This window comes from Halichoerus grypus, chromosome 7 (genome assembly GCF_964656455.1).
Source record: "Halichoerus grypus chromosome 7, mHalGry1.hap1.1, whole genome shotgun sequence".
Classification (NCBI taxonomy): domain Eukaryota; kingdom Metazoa; phylum Chordata; class Mammalia; order Carnivora; family Phocidae; genus Halichoerus; species Halichoerus grypus.
Genome location: NC_135718.1, coordinates 73,380,381 through 73,404,238, shown reverse-complemented (window position 1 = coordinate 73,404,238; position 23,858 = coordinate 73,380,381). Strand labels below are relative to the sequence as shown.

Sequence of the window (23,858 nt, the reverse complement as noted above, 5' to 3'; positions counted from 1 at the left end):
TTCCTTCATCTGTAAAACTGGGATAATAACAGTACCTACTTCATCAGTGCATTATATTTCACTGTGCACTGTGAAGACTGAATGAATGTGCATGTATATGTAACATACACATAATAATATGTATGTGTAGGGCGCCTGGGTGGCTCAGTTGGTTAAGCGACTGCCTTTGGCTCAGGTCATGATCCTGGAGTCCCGGGATCGAGTCCCGCATTGGGCTCCCTGCTCAGCAGGGAGTCTGCTTCTCCCTCTGACCCTCCCCCCTCTCGTGCTCTCTCGCTCTCTCTCTCTAATAAATAAATAAAATCTTTAAAAAAAAAAAGTATGTGTAACATACATATTAGAACATGTACTAATAGACATATATAAATATGTGTGATATATGTGTCACATACTTATGAATATATATGTACATAAATAATAAACACGTGTATTTATTTATAACAGTCTAATCTAGAACTATGTAAGTATTAACTGCTACTGCTCATTACTATCATTTTTCGCTCATCTTCGATAGCCAATGGTCTGTTGACCATTTCTAAAAAAAAATTGACCATTCTAACCTGCTAACGAAACTACTTCAATCTAGAACAATCCCTTCATTTTGCAAATGAGACAGAGATGCATTGAAAAAATATACACCGTCTCCATGTTTGAAACATCAAAATAACTCCAGAATAAGAGAATATGGGCTTTGAAAAGTTGAGGACCTCGGGCAACCTTCTGTTATGGAACTGTAGGATTCATCTTTCCCTACAAGTCACTTCTCCATGAGCTCCCCTGCAGTCATCGGGGACGGGCCAGCAGAGAGGCAACGAGCAGGTGACAACTAAAAAGGGGGCAAAAGTGACCTCTTCCAATGACCATGCAGAGCACACAGGTGAGGGCGGCATGCGGGGACGGATTCCACACAACACGGCAACTCCAGTGAGCAGACAACTGAGCACACCAGCAACCAGAAGGATCTGTGCCCTAACCACCACCTGTGGCAATGTTTTCGGGGCAGGCAATGCCTTTAGTCCTAAATCTTTACAGCACAGATGTCTGCCACAAGGCTGAGAAGGGGCATGGACTTCTTTTCTCTGTCACAGATTACATTTTTAAACTACTTTTCTAAAGAAAGAGTTCTGAGACTATTTGAAACTTAAGTGCACTAAAGCTTAAGCTTAAAAGGAGAGAACAAAAATGTCATCAGTTGAATTTTCTAAAGAGAGCAAAACCAAAATTAATAACAAAAACCCTTTTCTTTTTAAAAAAAGTTTTTTTAAAAAAGATTTTATTTTGAAGTAATCTCTCCACCCAATGTGGGGCTCGAACTCACAACCCCGAGATCAAGAGTCGCACGCTCTTCCGACTGAGCCAGTCAAGCGCTCTCAAACACTCTTTTCTAAAGCTACAACGAATATCTTCTCTCGATCGCAAGATAATGATAAAATGTCCCTCGTGTGAGAAGTAAGTTAATCAGTTCTGAGTAAAAATGCCTGCAACTAAATCCTTCAGAAAAGGTAAAGGGAATTTAAAAAGAAGGCTTAGAGTATTTGAACCTTTCTTCCCCCGCTCTCCCCCAAAAAAACCCATATATGCTTCCTTTCTCATATTTACAATCTGGGAAAGTAAAATCAATAAAACCCTTCAGAGTAAATCAAGCCAAACCGACAAATGTGTCTTAATTTAAAGGGCCAAAAGGGTGGCTTGGCTTTGGGTCTTATCCCACCCGATTTAATATTAGTGATTAATTAATTACGAATCAAAGTATTTTCCTGGCTGTCTTTCCCGTCTGCATTGCGTGCAAGGCTAGCTGGGAGCCTCGGCTGGTGGCAGCCTGCGTGTTTGTGTGAGTTCAGTGCTGATGTGCTCACTTTCAGGACGACATGCTGAGGGGCAGAGCGGACACGGCATGCCAGGCCCCCAGAATGACCTTGTTAAGCTTTGAGTAGTCAATGAGGTCGGGCCGGTGTCTGTGGATGAGCGCACAGAGTCCGAGGCCATCCTTCCAGCTGCGCCATGGTCGAGAAGAACAGGAACACCCGTTAATGGAGAGAAAGCAAGGCAAGGATCCGCCCTTGGTCAGACGTAGGCCTGCAATTTGGGACGCAGGGCCCCTCATGTCCTTCTGTCTGACTTAATGCGCAAAAGGCCCCATGTCCCTGCCCGTCTAGCTGACCCAGTGACCTTGCGGTCCCTTCCTTGAACACCAGCCTTCTTCCTGGGGTCTTCCTGGGGTCCCCTGGGCTCCTCTTCCTCTACAGCTTCAGGCCCATCCTTGCCCGGGACTCCTCCCCGTCTCCTGGCCCAGTCTGGTTCTGGGCTTCGAGAACCAGCAACGGCCCTCTGCTCCACCTCTGCCCTCCTCCCTGGTCAATGCCCTCTGGTCCCGACACCCCCCTCCCTCTCTCCTCCCAGTCTCCGAGGTGGACGCTCCTGCAGGGTCTGCCCAATAACCATACACAAGGATGTCTATCCTGAAATGTCCAGGACTCACTTCCCCCCAAGTTCCTTAGTACACTTAAAAAGTCACTATCAGCTCCCAGGGACTCCTCTGTCTTCCTTCATAATGTTCTTTACATGTTTTCAAAAAGGCAAAGACATGTTATCACCCGAGGGACTCAGCAAGGAGGACCTGCCTTCCTGGTCTGTTTCCCCGGAGACGCTCGTGCTAACTGTTCTCTAGACAACTCCGGGTGACCAGGGGTTCACCGAGGGCTGTGAGTGGGAGTTCTGCTCCCCAAAGGGTGAGGGGAAGAAAGAAACCCCAGGGGCTACACAGCTGAAGTGCCTGGGCCAATCTTGGGCCCAAGGAGGAAAAGCAAGACAGTCAATGAGAGGCAAGTTGACTTTCACACTAGCAGAAGGCCTGCCTTCTCCTTCAAGGCTCCTCCTGTCCTAGAGACAGCATCTTGTAGGGACAGGGAAGTCCTCTTTCCCACCTTTGTACGCTCAAGGCCTGGCTCAGTGCCTGACACTTGGTAGACACTCTAATAATATTTGTCTATCTAGGAGAACCTCCCCCATTTTTCCTTGCGGCTCTGATTATCCATGGTGGCTGGGGACCCATTTCGATTCCTGGGTAACCCACCATATAAAGGGTGAAAATACAGGCAACTCTTCTACTCACAAATGATAATGACAGAGCAAGTGGTAAAACCATGCTCTGAGATTATATTTAGGTTTCATTCATGCAGGTTCCTGTCATGTTACAAACATGAGTTTCCTCCTTCTCTTGAACCCCAGCATACAAAGCTGGCTGAGGAAGGGTCTGTCCAGGTAGCACTGAGGGAGGCATCGGGGAGGAGACAGTACATCAGGGGGACATACAGACTCTGCCTCAGTATCCTGCTCGCTGAGAAGCCACACCTGTCAGCTTCCCCCAGCAGTGGGGGAAGGCCACGGTGAGGTGCATGCCTGCACCCCCAAGTTGTGAAGGCCTGTTCGGGTGCTTAGCGGGACCGTGCTGTTTTACCAGCACCTCAAGTCTTAATCAGACATGTTCACCGGAGAGATCTCAGGCATCAGAGATGCTACAGCCTCGGGTCCATGGCAGACGTAAAAGCGCGTCTCAGGCAGGAGCCGGAAGACCCTGGCGTATGTAACCACGGCCCTCCCAGGACTCCAGTGAGAATCTAAGTAGCCCAGGGCCCAGCTTGCTCACCTGGTGTGGAAGTTCTGAATGTTCACATTTCTATAAGGAGCTGTCTTCCTTTGACACCAGAGCAGGAGACCTTCTTTGGCAGAGGTTTCTGTAATGACAGCCAAGAAAAAGTGTCTACATGGAAATACTACTTAATGCACCCAATGCCTGGGAACCTGATAAAGAGACCTCCCAGGGAGCCAACCACCAAATGCATCATCTCTTCTCATGAGCTCTGCTGGGACCCTGCTCCCGGGGGCGGACTGCTGATGACACCGAAGGGACTTGAAAAGGCCAACACGAGAGCAACCACAAGTTATGATGTCATAAACATAAACCCAGGCTGCAGGGATGTTGGCAATGAATCATTTTTCTTTTAAAGTTTCGTTTAAAAACTACTACTCCTCACTAGTTTATGACCTCACTAACCTGTCATTTGATTCTCTTATAGTCTTAGGTCAATGGAATTCACAGAGGCCGCTGTGTCTCCGATTTATTCCCTTACCCGGTGATTTTTATAATACCAAAAGGCTTTCATTAGTACGTTTCAGGTTTGGCCACCTGAGTTTTGATCAAGTAGAAACAACAACAGGCCCCCGGGGTAGAGCAGGGCAGGCCACAGAGGTCCCAGCTGCTACACTCGGAATCCAGCCCTGCATTCCCTGGAGGCCATACCTCCTCGTGCTGCTCCAGCCCACGACTGAGGGAGGGAGGGGCACGGGAGCTGGGCCATTCCTGCGTGTGTGCGGCTCCTCAGAGCAGCCCAGGCTAAAGGGCTCCCCATCAGACCCTTCTCCCTGCAGCCCTCCCTTTCCTTCTCCCATACAAGTGTTGGCCAGGTGCACTGGACTGAAGATTCTCTCTCGGCCATTTTCGGTTCTTCATAGGCATTTCTTCTAACGAATCTCTGGTATGTCTGACCTGGACTAAATGTTTGTATTCCCCGCCCCCACCACCACCACCACCAAATTCCTATGTTAAAGCCCTGACCTTATTTAGAGATGGAGGCTTTGGGAGGCAATTAGGGTTAGATGAGGCCATGAGGGTGGGGCTCCCTTGATGGGATTAGAGCCCTTCTGAGAAGAGCGTTCTTCCTCCCCCTCTGCCCTGCAGGATGGAGCAAGAAGGCGGCCATCTACAAGCCAACGTGAAGGTCCTTAGCAGAAATGGACCATGCTGGCACCCTGATCTTGGACTTCCGGCCTCTAGAACCATGAGAAAATAAATTTCTGTTGGTCGGGCCACTCAGTCTATGGTATTTTGTTACAGCCCAAGCCAACTAAGACAGTGTCTAATACCCACCTGGCACTGGCTTCTTGGAGGACCCAAAATTACATGCATCCAAACAGCTCCTCAAAACCACTCCCCAAATCTAGGATTCTGCCTGTATTTAAGGGCTAACAATTTAGAAAACCCCTATAAACACGTGGACTCTTGACTAACATTGGGCCCTGGCCTTCCATTTTAGTAAGGATTTAAAGTTGATTTTTTTTTTCTCTGTAAAAAGCATTCTGTAATTATTTATCTAAATTGCCCATTCTAGTTCAGACTTTCCTGTGACCCATAACCCAGTTGAAATAAACACACTCCCCAAATTTTTCATGTGCTACAGGAATCATTTGAATGACTCCTATTCATGTCTCTTCTAGAAAATCTTATTGGGAAAACCAACGGAAAGTTCTAAGACTTTATTCAAATATTAACTGGTAAAAAGGTTGAAAAATGGAACTCCATACTGCCTGCCTTTGGGGTCCCGACCAATGTAACCAATAAGAAAAAGTACATCAGAAGGAAATAACACACTGTATTTTACAAAGTTTAAATGAAATTTCAGCTAGAAAGGCAAACAGAGGTAAGCAGATCAATACAATCTCGTAACTGCTACTGAAGTTTAAATTTGCCACTCACGGAGTTTCACCTAATTTCTGTCTGGATATGTCTGAATACTCTGAGGCGATGAATGTCGAAGTTTTCTCCTTATTTCACTGGCTAACCTAATCAAAAAGGAATTTCTCCTTATTTTACTGGCTAACCTAATCAAAAAGGAATCTCTCCCACCCCAAGCCCATTGTTAGGTTTTCCTAACCAGGCCTATTATGTCCCTGGCTGTGGTATACCCCACTCCCTACCAGGATAGCTTAAATCTGAAACATGGCCTTTTGGCACACACAAAATCGTGGTGTGAAAAGCACATTATAAATACGTAGTGCCATTTTTCATTCCATCACAAAATACCATAGGATGCACCAAGGAACCCCATCCACGTATATCGGGATGGCCCTCATTAGCAGGTGTATTTAATCTCTCATTTTATTTCCTGGAAGAAATCCATCATCCTCTGGAAGGAGACTGGCTTTTCAAAGAATTCAATCATAATAACAATGTCTTTTTGCACATGCTACACATCATTAAAATAAACTAAGATCATCTTTCTATAGACCTCCAGAAATTCAGTGAGGTTGTTAAGAAATGACTCCAAAAAAGTAAAACAATAAATAAAATTTAAAAAAAAAGTAAGTCAGCCAACTACCTCCTGAAAGACATCAACTTGGAAGAAATCTAGGGACTTTGCTAATCAAATTCCCACTTTTGAATGTTCAATTTCTTAGTCTTTTGAAAAGCAGATTAATACATCTTTTTATTGTGATATTTCACAAAATATTGTGATTTTATTATCTTATTTGGGACACATTATTAATCACTTCAGGGAAAATGAATAATGGATAATACCACTCATAGCTACACTTCAAATAGAAGTAAGTTCTAAATTAATATTATCACTAATGTGAAATTTGTAACCAATCAGAAAAACCCTGCAACAACCTCTGTAATATTTGTGGGAAAATGATTCACTAGTCTAGCAAATGCAATCATGTAAACAAGATTTTTTAAAAAATAGTATTTGTTCTTTAAGGGGGGGGTTCAACTGATTAAATATTTAAATTTGGAAGCATAAAAAATTGGTAAAATTATTACAAATTACTCTTTTTTAATAAAGCAAGAACTTTTAAGAAGCATCTTGTTATTTTCACTAGAATGAAATGAATGTACTTTAATAAAAGCACATTGCATGAAAGTTTTCAAATTCAGACTGTTTATTAATTCAAACTGGCTGTCATTTCTGAGCCTGAATTATTGAGATTTTAATATCATCCTATCTTCCTTGGATTTTTAGATGACACAAATGGGGCCAGAAGGAAATAATCTAAGTGGGTCAGAAATTCCTTAAGGGTAAATACCTTAGGCTTCATGCCATCCTGTACAACAAGAGGTAAATTATTGGTTTTTAATGTTTGCTGGTTGATTAGTAGCTACCGTCACCTACAAAGACCTGCAATTGGAGGGCACTCCGTCCTGGGCAGAAATATAAACAACACCCCCACCCCTCACCGTTCAGGTACCTGGTTACCTGTTAGGTGACGAAAGTACAGGATGCTGACTGGTTGGACAATTCAGACCGCCTTCAAATATGTTCTACAGCTATACATTTTGTGATTCGAGGGCTAAATAGTATTGCAAAGTTCTAATTCTACGAATGTCAATTTGACACTTTTCAACAGTGCTGAATTCATCAAAATATTTAGGAGTACAGTGGGCGTAAAAGACTATAGATTTTCATCTTCAGTGGCAGTGCCAAGGACTATGATTCTATTATAGCAACGAACAGTTGTGAGGCCAAAAGATACAATAACAATGGAGATTTTGTTAACAGAAAGAAAGAGACAGAGACAGATACAGAGACAGAGAAGGAAGGTAGGGAGAGAGGGTGAATGAATGAATGAACTCAGATTTCAACTGACTGGTTTTTTGCACCTGAAAAAAAAAAGTGTTTCAACGGCAAGTCTACAGAACTGTTAGAGTTGGGAACCTGTGAGTATAATAAGCAATTAAAAGCTCAAAAAATGCTCATTTTAAAAAGCGACTTCTGTTCTGAACATGTGCTCATCTTTTCCAAAATGATTCCACCCCCATGAATGAAACAGTATTGCTGGGGTCTTTCCCATACAAATATAAAACCTGTGAAAACCCAACTCCCATATCTTTCATTAAATCATGTAAATGACTGTTCAATTTTACAGGGCCCTATTTAAATTCTACTTTATAAATTCAATTTACAAATTACTCTAAGTATCCTAATACAATCAGATTTTCAACCATGTCTTTTACCTTCAACTGAAATATCCTGAATAGCAAAGCGAAGGATGATGGTCCAGATCATACCCAGCGTCATCTTCACGTTGCCATCCACAATTTCTTTAGGAAAGAAAAAACAACAAATTTGTGTAAAGATAACATAACCAGTGCATAAATTTTTCCTGTAGCTTGTACGTTTCCCCTAAGTTCTGACTTCAGAGCTACTGGAAAATATATATATACATGGGAAGACCAGTTCATGTTTTTATAAGTGTCGCAGTGTGTCTAGTTATACAGTATTCATAACCAAATGTCTCTGGTTTAAATGAATTCTGAGTTAATAATAAGCACATATCTTGCAAATGCATAATCACTGAAAACAACCCAAGAGTTCCCAAAGCTTAAGGACTAGATGCGCCAAGGTTCTAAGTAATCAAGTTCAGAGAACACAGGCTCATCTTCACCGTGATCCTTCCAGCACTCCCCAGGTGGGCCAAGGTCACGGCACTCAGCTGTATAAAATAAGAAGCAGAGTCATCTCAGCTCCTGCCAAACTCACTGCGGCTCCCAATCTCCCAGAGAATGAATAGGTCACTTCCCTCCTACTAATTAGTTCTTCTTAAGAGTCACCAGGAAGGTTAAGCTCTTTCTCATCCCAATTATCAGGCTGAAGAAGATAGCATTATATTTGACTCTATTTTTTACAAATCATCCTAGAGCCTGGTCTGCCCTTCCTGGTACTTCTTCTCATCTCTGTACCCCAGAGCCCAGCAGACAGCCTGACATGAAGCAAGCACCATAAGTGGTGGGAGGAATTTGCCCAGTTGCAGGCCCACCCACCCGCCACTGGGAGGTCAGTGTAGCAGACAGGGTCATTCCTATTACACCTCATTTACCTTCAGCCCCGATGGACACCAGTTTCACGCCTTTGCTGGCTATGTAATCCAAGGCCTTGTTAACATTAGCAATTTTGTGGAACCGCATTTTTCCTCGGTCAGGTTTGGGCAGTCTTTCCCCTGTCGGATGGAGAGAGAATAGCGTAGACACAGAGAAAATAACCCCGTGACACAGAATCGAGATGCCAAAACTCAGAGTCCACGCTTCCTTAAACGTGACCGTTTCTGATGGGTCTCTGGTGTCCGTAAACCACAGTATGGAGAGACCATAACCAAAACAACTTTCAAGACCAATGGACCAGCACAGACCCATATGCTTTTCAGCTCTGCTGGGAGAATCCAGTCGGGTCTGCAGGCCAACTTACAAAGGGGTACAGAGGAAGGCTGGTTGGCGTCCTGGGAGCCTCTGGAGTTGCTGACTAGCTATTAGAGGAAGTCGGAGAGCCTGGTCCAAATCACAGCGGTGGCTGCCAGGGCCCATCACAGATAGCTGATTATGAAGATATATGGAGCAGGGCAGACTTGCCATCGTCCTCCCAGTCACACTTCAAGGGTGATCCCTTCTCTCATCCAAAGTCTAAACCAGCCAACTGAAATTCAGGGCAAAACATAACCCCTCTGGGATCTGAGCTCATGTTTTCAGAGTTATGCCAACATGTATCCTGGTGTTCTGCATGGAAGACAACGTCTGGGAGATGCACTCACTGAGTTTAGAGCAGGGAGGGCAGCGTGGTGGGGAGTTGCATAGGTCATTTTTTCTTTCTCATTTTGTTTCGAGGCAGGTGATGCAAACATGATTTTAATAAGTCAATTTTAAACAGAATTTACTCCTTTTTCAGAGCAGAAAAATAACTCCAGGCAGATTGCTCTTTGGAAAGGCGTTCTCTGCCATGTTCTGGCCCAGCCAGGGTCAAAGGGAACTTCTGAAGCAGTTATCTCTAAATAGATGCATCGCTAGAGCTCACGCACGGACGCGCAGGGTGGGCTAGGACACCTACGTAATGTCTAACACCAACCTGAAATGACTTCCAAAAGCAGCATGAGCTTGAGGCCATTCCTGAAGTCTTCCTCGATGTTCTCAATCTGGGTACCAGCTTTCCTTAGGTGTGAATTACACCAGGCAGTGAAGGTCTGCAACGAGAACCAAGCACTGCTTGGCACAGCCCCATCAGCAGGCAACCCCACCCCCTCCCATGCAGACAACACTTGACATCCCACACACTCCAGGGAGTCTAAGAGGCTGGAGCTCCTGGGGCCTTCTAGAGCAAGCAGACTTTGGTGGAAAGAATGACGTGAGGCCTAAAGTAAGATTTTAGTAGTTTCCCCTTTCAGAACCTCCCCCACTCCAAAAAATCATTTATTTGATATACCAGCCTGAGGGATTTGTGCCTTCGGTTTAAAAAGGTACCACATTGGGCACCTGGGTGGTTCAGTCGTTAAGCGTCTGCCTTCGGCTCAGGTCATGATCCCGGGGTCCTGGGATCGAGCCCCGCATCGGGCTCCCTGCTCCGCGGGAAGCCTGCTTCTCCCTCTCCCACTCCCCCTACTTGTGCTCCCTCTCTTGCTGTGTCTCTCTCTGTCAAATAAATAAATAAAATCTTTAAAAAAATAAAAATAAAAATAAAACGGTACCACATTCACACCTATGCCCTCACCTTCTGAAAACCTCCTACTTTGTAGGAGATACGGACTAAATGAGAGTGTGCTTATTCCCTGCATGCAACAAAAATAAGCTTGCTTGCAGAATGGATTGAATAAATAATGTTTAAATAATGTTCATAACGTCTTACTTCAGAGCAGAGGGTGGGCGGTGTTGTGTCGTAGATAGGAAAAGAGAGGAGGGACCCAAAACCACTAATTATCTGCATCTTAGTTTATCCTGAATGCACAACAGTGTTAAGCTAGTAACTAAATTAATTAAACAAATTTGCAGTATAGTCAATCATTAAAAAGAATGATAATAATGATAGTAATAATGACCTCCTCCTGGCATATGCCAGGCCCTGGGCTAGACCCTGGATTTCAAAGACAATTAGATACAGCCCAGCCATGGAAGGGCTCACAGTCTAGCCATGTTAACAAATCACAAAGACAATCTTCAGTGGAAAGATGGACTATGTATTAAGCGGCATCCAAAGTCATTCTGTTTATTTTTCAAGCTACTTTTAACTTGGTTTCCACTTGTGCACTATTTCCTGCCAAAACCATTTTAGAAGGGCTCTGGCAGCTGCTGGCTAAGAATGCAAACTGTCCCCTTGTGTCACAACAGCTGTGGGACTCAAGAACAAAGTGCCCAGCACGTTACTCTGTGGGGAGACACACAAATAGGGTCTGTGTTACAGAAGAGAAAATGAATCCCTAAAAAACAGACAGCTTCCATGCAAGACCACAAGAAGATACTGTTTCCATAAAAATGATTTTCCTGGGTAATAAAGATTTTCAAATCTAACAGTCACTTATTTCAACAAATACGCAATGGCATTAAGCTCGAGGGCAAAAAGAATGTAGGCATTTTCTTGGACTTAAAAAATTCATTTTACTGAGAGCCTAAAGGAATAATTATTTCTTCTAAAACACCTCTAAACTTCAGTCAGCTCAAAACAGAAGAGATATTCGAAACCATATACTCTAGATCTACCCCCAATCAATATGGTAGCCACTAGCCATGGGTGGCTATTTAAGTGTAAATTAACTAAAATGAAAGGAAATTAAAAATTCTAGTTCCTCAGTTGCATAAGCCACCTTTCAAGTGCTCAAAAGCTGCACGGGGCTGGTGGCTACTGAGCTGGATGGTGCCCATACTGAACATTCCAGCATCACAGAAAGCTGGATGGGACAGTGCTGCCCTAGGTAACCAAACTTTGGAATCTGAAGCTAAGATTGTTAGGAAGAGTCTATCATGTATTTATTTCAATATTAGTTTTATCTATTTACTTTTTGAATAGGCGATGCATTTCCCTAGCTCAAAATTCAAGGGCCACAAAAAGGGGATAAAATGAAAAGCGTCCCTGTCTTCCTATTCCCAGGTACCTAGTTCTGTTCCCCAGAGGGAACATTCAGTTTTGCATGTTATCTCTTCAAGGATCTCTGATACATATGTAAGTACACAGACACACACTTTTTTTTTTTTTGTCCTTTAATCCATATCAGAATATAGACGTTGTTCTGCACCTGGATTTTTTTTTTTTTTAACCCACATAAAAAATACAACCTAGAGGTCATTCCATATCAGTACAGATCATTCCTTTTTATGGTCGCATAATATTCCACTGTAGTGCATACACCATACTTTATGTAACTAGCTCCCTGTGGATAGACATTGAGGTTGTTTCTAGACAGTTACCTCTCAATAAAACACATCCTAGGCCCCATTTTCCACAAGTAAAACGACTTTAAACATGTTTGGGTTTTATTTTGTTTTATTTTAACTGACAATACTGAGACTAATCATACACCTAACCTTTTGGGAAAGGCACAAGAAAACAGGTTGTGATTTTTAAAAATGGAATTGACAGAAAAATATAATGATATAAAATATTTAGTTGCCTTTATTTAGATGCGACTTAAAAATGAGCAACTACGGCTGCTGCAAATTACCTTAGCTTCTTACCATGTTACTTAAGTCCCAAGTGTCATAATAATAAAAGTGTCAGAAACACTTCTGAATATAACCCCAAAGCTGCAAGCATCCTGACCCCGCTATGAAACACTGGGGAAGTCTGTCTGATACTACCTTTTTATAGGTATACCCCCAACGAAGGTAATTTACCATAGGTAATAATTCCTTTGTGCAAATCCGGAGAACAAATTTAATCTAAAAGGTCAGTTTATTTAGTTGGGTCTAATGAAGTGTCCCTATCTTTAATGAGCATTCCTAAGAGCCAATAAAGGTGGTAACTAACCAACTTAAATGTGAAAAAGAGCCCCCGACAGCTCTGGGATAACAGCTTTGCAAGGAGGCCGGTGCACTCTGGAAAGGAATTTTAAGCTTTATTAGAATGTTTAATTTTCATTCTATTTACAGTTTTAATTACCGTGGCCTATAGAGACTGTTCTTAGGCATTTCCAATCATCTTGAGTTTCTGTGAAAAGCCTAATTATGTAGGAGACAAAGCACAACAGCAAGAGCAAAACCCCACACATTTTACCTGAAGGCTTCCTTGTGGCTGGTCTTGCTACTTGATAGCAAGGCGCATCTTTAAAGTCCATGGGAACTAAATCTTGGAGGACTAACGTGGCAGGGAGGTAGGTCCACATGGGTTTAGAGGCAGGCTCCTCGGGTCAAACCAGACTACCAAGCCAGATGTCCTTCCTTAAGGGAAATGGTGCTCCATGAACCAGACACAGCCCACCAAGGAAAAAGGCTGCAGTGTCTACAGGCCCTGGCTCAACCCAGAAGCTGCTCAGTCACACGTGAGGTCCTCCAACCTCCTCTCCTGCTTCCTCTACCTCTCTCCTGGAGAACAACTCATTCCCTGCTCCTCTGCACCTAGGGATAAAACCCAATGCTTTTGGGTTAAGCAGCTCAAAAACAGGCACATAAAAAAAAACCCTTTCAGAGCCATACAAAGAGAACCAAGATGGGATACCACAGACCCACCTACAGACGTTCCTGACTTACGATGGTTGGACCTAATAATTTTCTGACTTCACAGTGGTGCGAAAGCTGTTCGCATTCCATAGAAACCACCCTTGGAATTTTGAATTTGGATCTTTTCCCAGGCTAGTGCTGTGTGGTATAAGCCTCTCCTGTGAGGTTGGACAGGGGTAGCAGGGTCCAGGCGGCCACGGGATCCTGAGGGTCACCAACCCACACACTTACCAACATTCTGCACCCAGACGCAGCCCTTCTGTTTTTTACTTTGGGTACAGTATTCAATCACGAGACAGTCAACGCTTTATTATAAAGTAGGCTTTGTGTTAGATGCTCCTGCCCAGCTGTAGCCCAGCGTAAATGTTCTGGGCACGGTTAAGGTCAGCTGGGCTGGGCTATGATGTCTGGTAAGTTCCGTGTAGTGAATGTATTTTTGTTTTTTTTTAGATGTATTTATTTATTTATTTGAGAGAGAGAGACCATGAGAGGGGGGAGGGTCAGAGGGAGAAGCAGATTCCCCGCTGAGCAGGGAGCCCGATGCGGGACGCGATCCCAGGACTCTGGGATCATGACCTGAGCCAAAGGCAGTTGCTTAACCGACTGAGCCACCCAGGTGCAGTGAATGTATTTTTGACTTGAGATATTTTTAACTTACCATGGGGTTATCCAGATATAACCCCAACGTGAGTTAAGGAAGATCTGAATCTCCAGAAGAGAAAGGCTGATATCTGTGGTTCTTAACACCTTCCAAAGAAGCTCACGAGAAAACGAAGGGAAAGGGTGTTCAAGACACATGGAGAAAAGATGGAAAATCAGAGGAAGGCACTGCCTCCACATGTATATTCCGCAGACAACAGGAACAAATGTCGGCATCTCTTCCCCAAACGTAAGGAATCACAACCCAGGAGGCACTGGCCAGGATGGGTGGTCCTACGGGTGCAGATTGGTCTCTGGGCCCATAGAGGCCCACCTTGGCTGTGGCACAAAATCTCTGCACACAACAGGGTGCAAAGGAGAAGGGCCCAGAGGTTAAGGCCGTGTTTCCATGGCTCGTAGTATTATGTTTTCATGCAGGAAGTCTGAAACATACTCAAACTATCCTCAGTCCCTCCTCTGTTATATTCCTGAACACAATCTAGAGGCCCAGAAAACGTTCCTCAACACCCAAAACATGGCAGTTGAGAACAATACCAGTGGAAGGAGTTTCCCATGAATGGCGTTAGCAAGAAGTGTTAGTCTCGTTCACTGGCAGGTCAGGCCAGTCCTTCTTTCCTGAAGAACCTACTGGCAAAGTCCCTAGTCCACAAGAACTGTGAGCCTATCGTCTTTCTCAAAGTTAAATTCTATGACAATCAGCACAGCGTGCATAATGGCAAAGAAAGTACCGTATCTTTACTGACATGTTGAGATAAGCCTGTGTTACTGAATGATATCCATTTGCTTTTGGTTTCTTTTTAAGTTAATTAAGCCTATAGACATAACAGCCTACATTGTAGATTTTTCCACAGAGAGAAGGGAAGAAAGGTCTTTTAATCAAAATGATTTACATAACATGAGTTCATATCTCTACCTGGCAGAGATTATTACCCAGATAAAGACCAAAAAAAAAAAAATCAATCTTGTGTCTGACACAGTTGTCTGAACACGAGTTCATTTCATGCTAGCAGATAATTATCAATTCTTTTCAGAAATAAGGTTCTAGGCCTGGTCTGTCTCCTCTACGACGCTCTGTTCAACTTACTATTCTGTTTTCTTCAAACCAAAAATATGGCAAGACAACATCTATAAATTTCCTTTATACTTTTTACACTAGCTTTTCCTCTGATAATAATGACATAAAATAATAATTTCAGATCCCATTTCCCAAAATGGGTACTCAGAAAAGCTTGTGGGGTTTTTCTGAAGGGAGGAGAACGGGGCCTGCTGAGGGCTGGGACATTCGGACAGAGCCCACAGTATGAAGCTCGGGGTGGGGGGCGGGTAGGAAGTTCTGAAGAAGCTCTCAGCTTTCAAGCCCACCGATTATCACACAGCTTGTCTGTCAGGTCCCAAACGGTTTGGGGCACTGTCAAAGTGTTCTGTGATTTTGAGATTGCCTACAGCTTGCTTTCCTCAGTGAGTGAAGGCATCAGGAGGCTCGCCGTGCCGATCCTGGCCTGCATCCTGTGGGGTGGGACGAGCGGGCCCCAGGAGACAGGGAGGTCGAGCCCGGTCCAGCCCGCAGTTGTGGCTCAGAACTCAGATTCTATTTCTGACTCAGACACCATGCAATTATTTGTCCTTCATGTCCTGACACTTTCCCAGCTACAGAAAAAAAAAGGGAGGGGGGATAATAATTGTTATGATCAACTCTAGGAACCAGTTCAAAAGGTTATCAGGAGGAGAACAACGATAAAAGTTGGCTGACCAACACTACCTATCACGTTGGTTCTGAACACATTCTCACGTAGAACTAGCAGAAACCACTCTGTGGTTTAAGTTCATTTTCTAAATATGCTCCATGTATTTTTCTATTTACATGAATCACTTTAAGGGTGTGTTATTTTCCACCTCATAGACTTCCAATCTGGCAAGATTCCTTCTAATCACTTACCTGGGTTTTTTAAAAATACTTGAAAAGTAAGGAGGTGGGGAGCATCTAGAAAGCTGCCCCCATTTGTAAACTCTCCGATTAAGGCAGGAGAGGAGGTCAGAGCTGTTCCTCGGAAGTAAACGTGATCTCAGCCTTAGGGTTTAAGAAGGAGACACTGCACAGAGAGGGCAGAAATTCCTGCCCCACGTGGCTGGCAGAAGCAGAACTTTCTGGTTCACAACAAAGCTTCACAATCCCCTCAGCTGAGAGATCCCAGTCCACACACCAGGTGAGGATGCGCACTGGGTGATCCCTACAACGAGGCCATAGCAGCATGGCCTTAAGTTTAAATATTCAGACACGTAACCATCTTGTAAAAACTTTAAGGAAGTTCTCTGGACCCAGAAGCCACTCACGGTGATGACTGGTCAGCCTAAATCATCTGATCTGGAAAAAGATTCCAAACCTTCAAGGTTGCCAAGTGCCCAGGTACACCTCTCAACTACTCACACGACATTTTAAAAATTCAACCAGAGAGAGAGAAGTGTGTCAGCATCAAAGTGTCCATTCTAAGGATCCTGCATGGGTTGCAACCGACTGTAAGATGTCTTGGAAGTCCATCCGGAGCCCTCATGTTCTCACGAGTTGTGTAACCAGGCATCTAACTACACGGTGGGCAGCCCTTTTGTTCTCTGCCCACAAATCTCTGCTGAGTCTCCAAGATCCTGCTAGATAACACAGCAGGCGACAGCTCAGTTTAGCACCCCCTGAAACACAGCGGCCCTAAAACCTGATTCCTGGCTCTGTGACCCATTGAGAGTCCAGTGTGGGCGAGTCAGCCCCTCTCCCCTGTGACTTGCTGCTTCCCCCACGGAATGCACTGGGCACCTAATTCAACTAGCTGACCGTGATGTATGATAAATGAAAGAGAATGCAAACTACTTCCCAAATACAGATGCGGGGTGCCTGGGTGACTCAGTCGGTTAAGCGACTGCCTTTGGCTCAGGTCATGATCCTGGAGTCCTGGGATCGAGTCCCGCATGGCAGGGGGCTCCCTGCTCAGTGGGGAGTCTGCTTCTCTCTCTGATCCTCCCTCCTCTCATGCTCTCTCTCTCATTCTCGCTCTCAAATAAATAAAATCTTTAAAAAAAGAAAAACAAAAAATACAGATGCAACAGAAACACAAAAGAACAGCAGTCGGTGATGGCAATTCAAAGAAACTTGAGGTGCTTTGGGGTTTAAATTAAAAGGGAATAAGACCACTGCATAGAAAAAATAGCCTACAGTCACGACTTAAGGCTACTAGAGAGTAAGAGATATTCCACCTCCGATAACTAAGCACAAACATGCTGTTGCTTAGCACATTTCATCAACTGTTACAGTGTACAGACAGAAAAAGGAGAGGAGAGGGTCTGGGATCCACGAATCCAGAAAGATGCCAGGACTTCATCTTTTCCTGATTTCCCCCAAGTACTCACACCACTGTTCAGAGAACAAAGACCATCATTAGCATATCTTAACTTCCTCAAGGAACAAGGTGTTCAAAGCATTAGTTTTTGCCCATAGCAGTAAACAGATTTTGTCCCTGCATTTTTTAAAAAACTTATTTCCATGAGGACATTAATATAAAGGGCTACATTTGAATCAGGACTTGGTTCAAAATACACTAAGTATAAAGAGACTCAAAATTAACTCTTGTTAAAAAAGCAAATCCCATTACATTCCATTGCAAATGGCAGCCCCATAACTGGTTTCTAGGACCACAGCAGCCTCTGATCCTGTCTTGCTCACCGTTCTGGCACCTAAAGAACCCAGCATCCAGCAGGCATACCTGTATCCACAGAGAACTAGTACCCCTTCAAATTTTCAATACTTTAAAAGGTGACAATTGCAGTCATAAATAAGTTGGAACCTCAACAGTACCAAAATGCGGCTTTTTTAAAAAGAATTTCTTTCTTTCTTTCTCTCTTGCTTTCTTTCCTTGAAAGAGAGAGACTGAGAGAACCAGGGGAGGAGCAGAGGGAGAGGGACAAGCAGACTCCGTTTCAAGCGCAGAGCCAGACGCGGGGCTCGATCCCACGGCCCTGAGACCATGACCTGAGCTGAAATCAAGAGTCAGACGCTTCACCGACTGAGCCACCCAGGCGCCCCTAAAATACTGCTTTTCACTTGACTTCCAGAGATACTCAGAAATACAAACTTAATTACTCCGAGACCAAGTAAGAGGGGAAAAAAAGAAGTAGCCTTCTTCCGTTGATTCACGCCCAACAAGTTCTGCCAGCAAGCAGGGCTCGGGGTCTCTGGCTACCCAAAGTTAGGGTACCCAGCAATCTCAAATTGTGGGGCAGGAGAGCCCAGGAACAACTCAAGGGGTGCCGCTGTCACTGTTAGAGTCCTTTAAGGACTTGGTAGGAAAGTGGGGGAAAAAAGTGCTGTCAGAAATACCTGGAATGTGACACCACTTGTACACTCCCAGAAATACTGGCGAAAGTGACACAGACGCAAGCAGGGGTCTTTGCTTTGTGCTCTGGACAGTACCTGGCACATAGTGACACTCAATGACTCTCTGTTGCATAGGATCTGATTTGTCAGACTTTCTGGGACAGAGTAAAGAAGATAGCAATCAGATTTTTTTTTTTTTGACTGAAATTTCAATATAAAAAAGACTGAGGAGTTGAAAATCTGTATCTGCTAAAAAAAAAAAAAAAATCTCTATCTGCTCAAGTTCCAGGTTTTAAAAAATTATCATGTCAAACTTAACTACAGAATCCTTAAATGTTAAAAGAGACTCTGTAATCCTTGCCAAAAAAGAAAAAAAACCTTGTGAAAAATAAAAGACAACCTCACGGCTGAGGGCATCTAAAAATAGAATCCGGCTAATGGATGATTCTTTAAGTGGGTAGGTTAAAGATGTCTCTCCCAGCACTTGAAAAGATTATTCTACCCATGTCTGGTTTTAATCAGGGATTTGGAACCCTGAATTTTAGGCGTCAGTCACCGGGCTCAGAAGACGGGCTACCATTTAGGTCCTGGGCTGTGAAGAATATATAAAGAAAGGTGCTAAAAGCTCTAAGACTGCCTAACAGGAGACAAAAACAAATGCTCTTCAGGTTTTTTAACAAAGCCAAATCCAGCCCAGACGGATTCCGGCTTGAGGGACAGCCTCTCTGGTATGTGGAATCTCCTCCATACCTTCCAGAAAGGACGGGACAGATCAAAGTTAGGGAATTTGGAAAGGTGTCATGACAGTTAGTAAGGCTACTTTATATAAGGAAAAGTCTGGGCTTCAATGGGAAACCTGATCATTGTCTACAGCGCGCCTTCCATGCTATCCCACAACTCATAAGTCATAGATAAAGGAGAACCGTGCAAGTAATTCTTGCCTATAGACAAGAAATGCATTCTGTTCGGTACAGAGACAATCCTTCCTCCCAGAGGGACATTCATTTCACTCTTCCTAATCTATAAATGTGCCTATTCTTTGGATTTTTTTTTTTTAACTGCTTGCAACTCCTCTCCAGTTTTTTCTTTGCCAGTGAGTTAAATAACATCTTTAGCATGTGTTCATTTTTATATTTGTGTGAGAGTCATGATTTTTACCTTTATGTAAGAATTGTCTTTTAATACTTTAGGATCTAAAGAGAGGTCAACATGCAAATATGCTGAAATATTCATTATTCCGATCTAAATGTTACTGATTTCGGTGAAGACAAATAGTAACTGATACACAAGAATGATACGCAGAACTAACTGAAGTCTATCATTTGCTGATCTTAAGTTACAGAATGCTTCCCCTGTCCTGTGAAAATGACAACTGTCCTAAGTCTCAGCTTACTGGATTCCTTTTCTATGTCAAAGCCTCCATTTAAAGTCTAATACGTGTCCCCATGTTCCCTCTTATACGAATCACCATAAATAATATTGGATTTGGGCTGAATTATTTAGCACTTTTCTGTTTCATATAGATCTTACATTTATCTAGAAGCTAAAGTATTTCCATCTGTTAATTTCCTCCCTGCTCAAGAAAATTTCCCGCGAACGTTTTATCACCACTTACAGGAGTCCTTATTACTCATGCTCCTGATTCTTTTTTTTTTTTTTAAGATTTTATTTATTTGACAGAGAGAGACACAGCGAGAGAGGGAACACAAGCAGGGTGAGTGGGAGAGGGAGAAGCAGGCTTCCTGCCGAGCAGGGAGCCCCATGCGGGACTCGATCCCAGGACCCCGGGATGATGACCTGAGCTGAAGGCAGACGCTTAACCGACTGAGCCACCCAGGCGTCCCACACTCCTGATTCTTATTCCTCAGCTGCAATTACTCATCTCTTTGTCTCTATTTAATCGGCAAGGCATGTGAAGCAACACAGCAAGGACATCAAACCCTTCTCTGATCCCCTGCTTCTCAGGGTTAGTTGCAACTCAAGCTACCTCTACTTTCATTCCAAGGGGTGTTTTAAAATTCTTGAAACAGGGGCGCCTGGGTGACTCGTCGGTTAGACGTCTGACTCTTGGCGTCAGCTCAGGTCATGACCTCATGGGTCGTGGGATCAAGCCATGGGGCTCTGTGCTCAGCAGGGAGGCTGCTTAAAGATTCTCTCCCTCTGCCCCTCCCCCCACCCGTGTTGCTCTCTCTCTCTCTCTCTCAAATAAATGGATAAATCTTTAAAAAACTTCTTGAAACAAAATTTTTATATAAAAATTTGTAAAGCTTATTTTAAAAAACCTTTTATTTAAAAAAAAAAAAAGCTCTAGCTTTCTTTCTTCCGAAGGACAGTTAGCAAATGATCTTGATGAAACTCTCCATTTTAACTGTTACATGGAAAAAAGGAGGTTAGAAATATACAGATTCTTCCCAAACTATTTTACGGCTGGAAGCATATGTTAAACTAACCAAATCAAATATCTTCAGAGTCAAAGCCTCAGTCATTTTTGCTCTAAAAGGTTTAAAAAAAAAAAAAAGTGGTAAACTCAAAGAACCACATGAAAGTGCTCTGGGTGCTTGGTCATGCAAGCTTAGAGCAATCCCCAGGCCATGAGCCTGACTTAGCCACTGACTGGGAGTTCTGTGGGGTCACACCTGCCTCCCCCAAGCTGGCACGAGCTACGTGGAGAATTCCTTTGAGGACTTTCTGGTAAGCAAGCATTTAAGGCTCCCAACAAACAGCCTTACATATGATTGATCCTGAGCTATGCTTCCCAAAATAACTTGTTCCCTTGGAGCCTGGGTAATTATGAGCAAGATGTGGCTCTGTGACAGGGCAGACCCAACTGTTGCTTGGTTTTAGGCAACAGCAAACGTTGATTATACTTTCATTATTCTCTTCTTGAGGAGGAATTCAAGATTTTCTTTAGAAAAGCCAACTGATGTTTCCCTCCTCGGCCCATCCCGGCAACAGGGGAAGCAGCTTGTACGACACAGACAGCAAAATAAATATTCTTTAATTCAAGTTCACCATACTGTTACTATTTTCAGGGACCCAAATAAATGGCTGCCTACACAGAGGGATTAAAGCGTTCATTTAGAACGAAACAGCTCTCTGTAACACACCACATTCTGTGCATTAGTATTTTGGACCAGAGCACAGTTCTAAGTCAGGAATAGCCCCCCCCCCCCCCCAATCAGGTACGTCTACAGGTTTCCTCTCCATATGGTAAAAGCTCTATTTAACAGTAGGGGTAAAAACAGGGAAGCTGGGCATTCCCAAAGTTCCTGCTCACTCCACACTGTAGGGAACCAGGCAGGGATTTCCTCCTTCAAAAAGTTCTTCCCTAGGGCTCGTGCTGAGTGGAGAGTAGTCACAAAAATATAGAATGAAGTCCTCATATCCTGAGACATTTCAGATAATTACATATTAGAATATAAAATTCATCAACATATGCTTTCATAACATAAAGTGTTCTAGTAGACAATATGGCCAAAAGTTAACACAAGTTTTCTCTAGATTGTGACTTTTAAGAATTTCTTTTCCATATTTTCTGTAGGGAATGTGTATGACTGATGCAAAATGTATCTTAAAAAAGTAACTCGGGAAAGTATATACAATTTGTTAGCCTAGATTCTTTAGTCTTCGTGGTTATCTGTAATTATGTTAGCTAGTTCTACTTCATTAGTCCTCCACATTTCTCCCTGAAAAAAAAAGAAAGACTACTTAAATTGGATATAATTAAGCAACCCCCCAGATTTCTGAAGTTAATCAACGAAGCGCTGCTTCAGGATTTTTTAAAGTTTCACATTAAAATCCCTATTTCGACATCGCATTTCAAAACCCTAATGGAGAAGGTACACACTGTCCAAGTTCTAGGACCGCAGAATAGAAATCCTTTGGAGTCTGTAATATCCAGTTACCCAGACACCAGTCACAGCAATAGAACCCACTGTCCCACACCAGGTATTTCTTTTTTTTTTTTTTTTTTTAAAGATTTTATTTATTTATTTGACAGAGAGAGACACAGCGAGAGAGGGAACACAAGCAGGGGGAGTGGGAGAGGGAGAAGCAGGCTTCCCGCGGAGCAGGGAGCCCGATGCGGGGCTCGATCCCAGGACCCTGGGATCATGACCTGAGCCGAAGGCAGACGCTTAACGACTGAGCCACCCAGGCGCCCCCCACACCAGGTATTTCTGACAGGCTTTTTCCTCCTTCCTTACCAAGTCCTTAAAAGTCCAACACTGACAGGCCCACCTGTGTCTGAGTATAGAAACAAGGGCAATCTTTACAGTAAACGTGAATTTATCACACAGTAAATATGCTTACCACCACTTCACTCCCAGATTTCCAAGGGCCTGAACACACACACACATATATATACATATATCTATATATATGTATGTGTGTGTATATATATACACATATACATATATATATACATATATATATATATATATACACATATACTTTTTTTTTTTTAAAAAAAGAAAGACTTAAACTGCCTGAAGAACAAAACCAGAGATTTGACTCTGTGACTGGTCCGCATATTTAAATAACGTTAACCCTTCGTTTTTCAGACGTGCAAAATAAGCATCCTTGAAGCACAGCACATATTATCAAACTGTCTGGAGTCTATACAGTATTTATAAAACCATATAGATAGCATATCAAATACCAAAAGCGTATGGCAGCATGCATTTCAGAGGGGAACCTGGCCCACCAGTGGGGTCGGTGGCCCTGCGTCCCTCCACACACAGAGCTCACTCCCACAGCTCTCTGCAAGGCTTGGTCTTCTAAAGGATTCGTGAATTAAAAGATTCAGAAATTACTAACTAGACTCTGGTATTTAAATCTGCCAAACTATAAGAAATCTCACTTCACCGATATCTGAATTTTTTAAAGTTCAGAAATGGGCAAGTGCTTTGAGAAAAGGCATTACTATCCTATATATAAACTATTTGGGTCTCAACATTATTTTACCATTCTCTGAGGTCGCCATGGGTATGTCCTCAGAACAGAGTGACCATTGAGTTATTGCCTAAACTGGATTACTTCTGCGAGCTGAAGCAGAGGCAGTTTCTAATTTCCAGCCACAACTGGGACCATCCTGGGCCGACGTGGATGCAAAGTCCCTACCTCTCACTCCACCTCCTCATATCCTTTCATGAACAACAGAGGGCCGGAGAAATGAACAACACATTGCACACCGTAAATTTACACAATGTTGTATGACAATTACAGCTCAATAAAGCTGGGGGGAAAATATAAAATAAATAAAATAAAATGAATTTTTGCAAGGAATGAGGTGGCCTACAGCTGCAGCATGTATGCAGCCCCCCATCACTCCCAGGGTTCCCTAGAAATGCACACATGTAAGCAGGCAGGGGCCCGATCTGTGTCTAAATAAAATCCCCGGAAGCAGTCTTGGCAAGACCGCCCCTAAAAATAACCTTTCCCCAAGAACCCTTTAAATGTCTGTTCTCTCCTTCCTCCGGCTGTGCTCTGGGGGTGGTGGAGGAAACGAAGATGTACGAGTATCAAATTCAGCATCCTCAGACATTTTTCCCACCTCCTGTTTCAAATCCAAGCTCTCCGTCCAAAGCAGTGACA

The 23,858-nt window shown here is 43.4% G+C and overlaps 1 protein-coding gene across 2 annotated transcripts in view; it reads right to left on the bottom strand.

Annotated features, from left to right (window-relative positions):
* ACTN2 (actinin alpha 2) overlaps nucleotides 1-23,858 on the bottom strand; it is a 65,949-nt gene that overhangs the window by 29,534 nt on the left and 12,557 nt on the right. For both annotated transcript variants that reach the window (XM_036074097.2, XM_036074096.2), the window contains exons 2-6: nucleotides 9,672-9,786; nucleotides 8,656-8,775; nucleotides 7,793-7,879; nucleotides 3,647-3,734; nucleotides 1,916-1,994 (exon numbers count right to left, since the gene is read on the bottom strand). In XM_036074097.2, coding sequence (XP_035929990.1) covers nucleotides 1,916-1,994; nucleotides 3,647-3,734; nucleotides 7,793-7,879; nucleotides 8,656-8,775; nucleotides 9,672-9,786 — 489 coding nt within the window. The remainder of the gene's footprint in view (nucleotides 1-1,915; nucleotides 1,995-3,646; nucleotides 3,735-7,792; nucleotides 7,880-8,655; nucleotides 8,776-9,671; nucleotides 9,787-23,858) is intronic.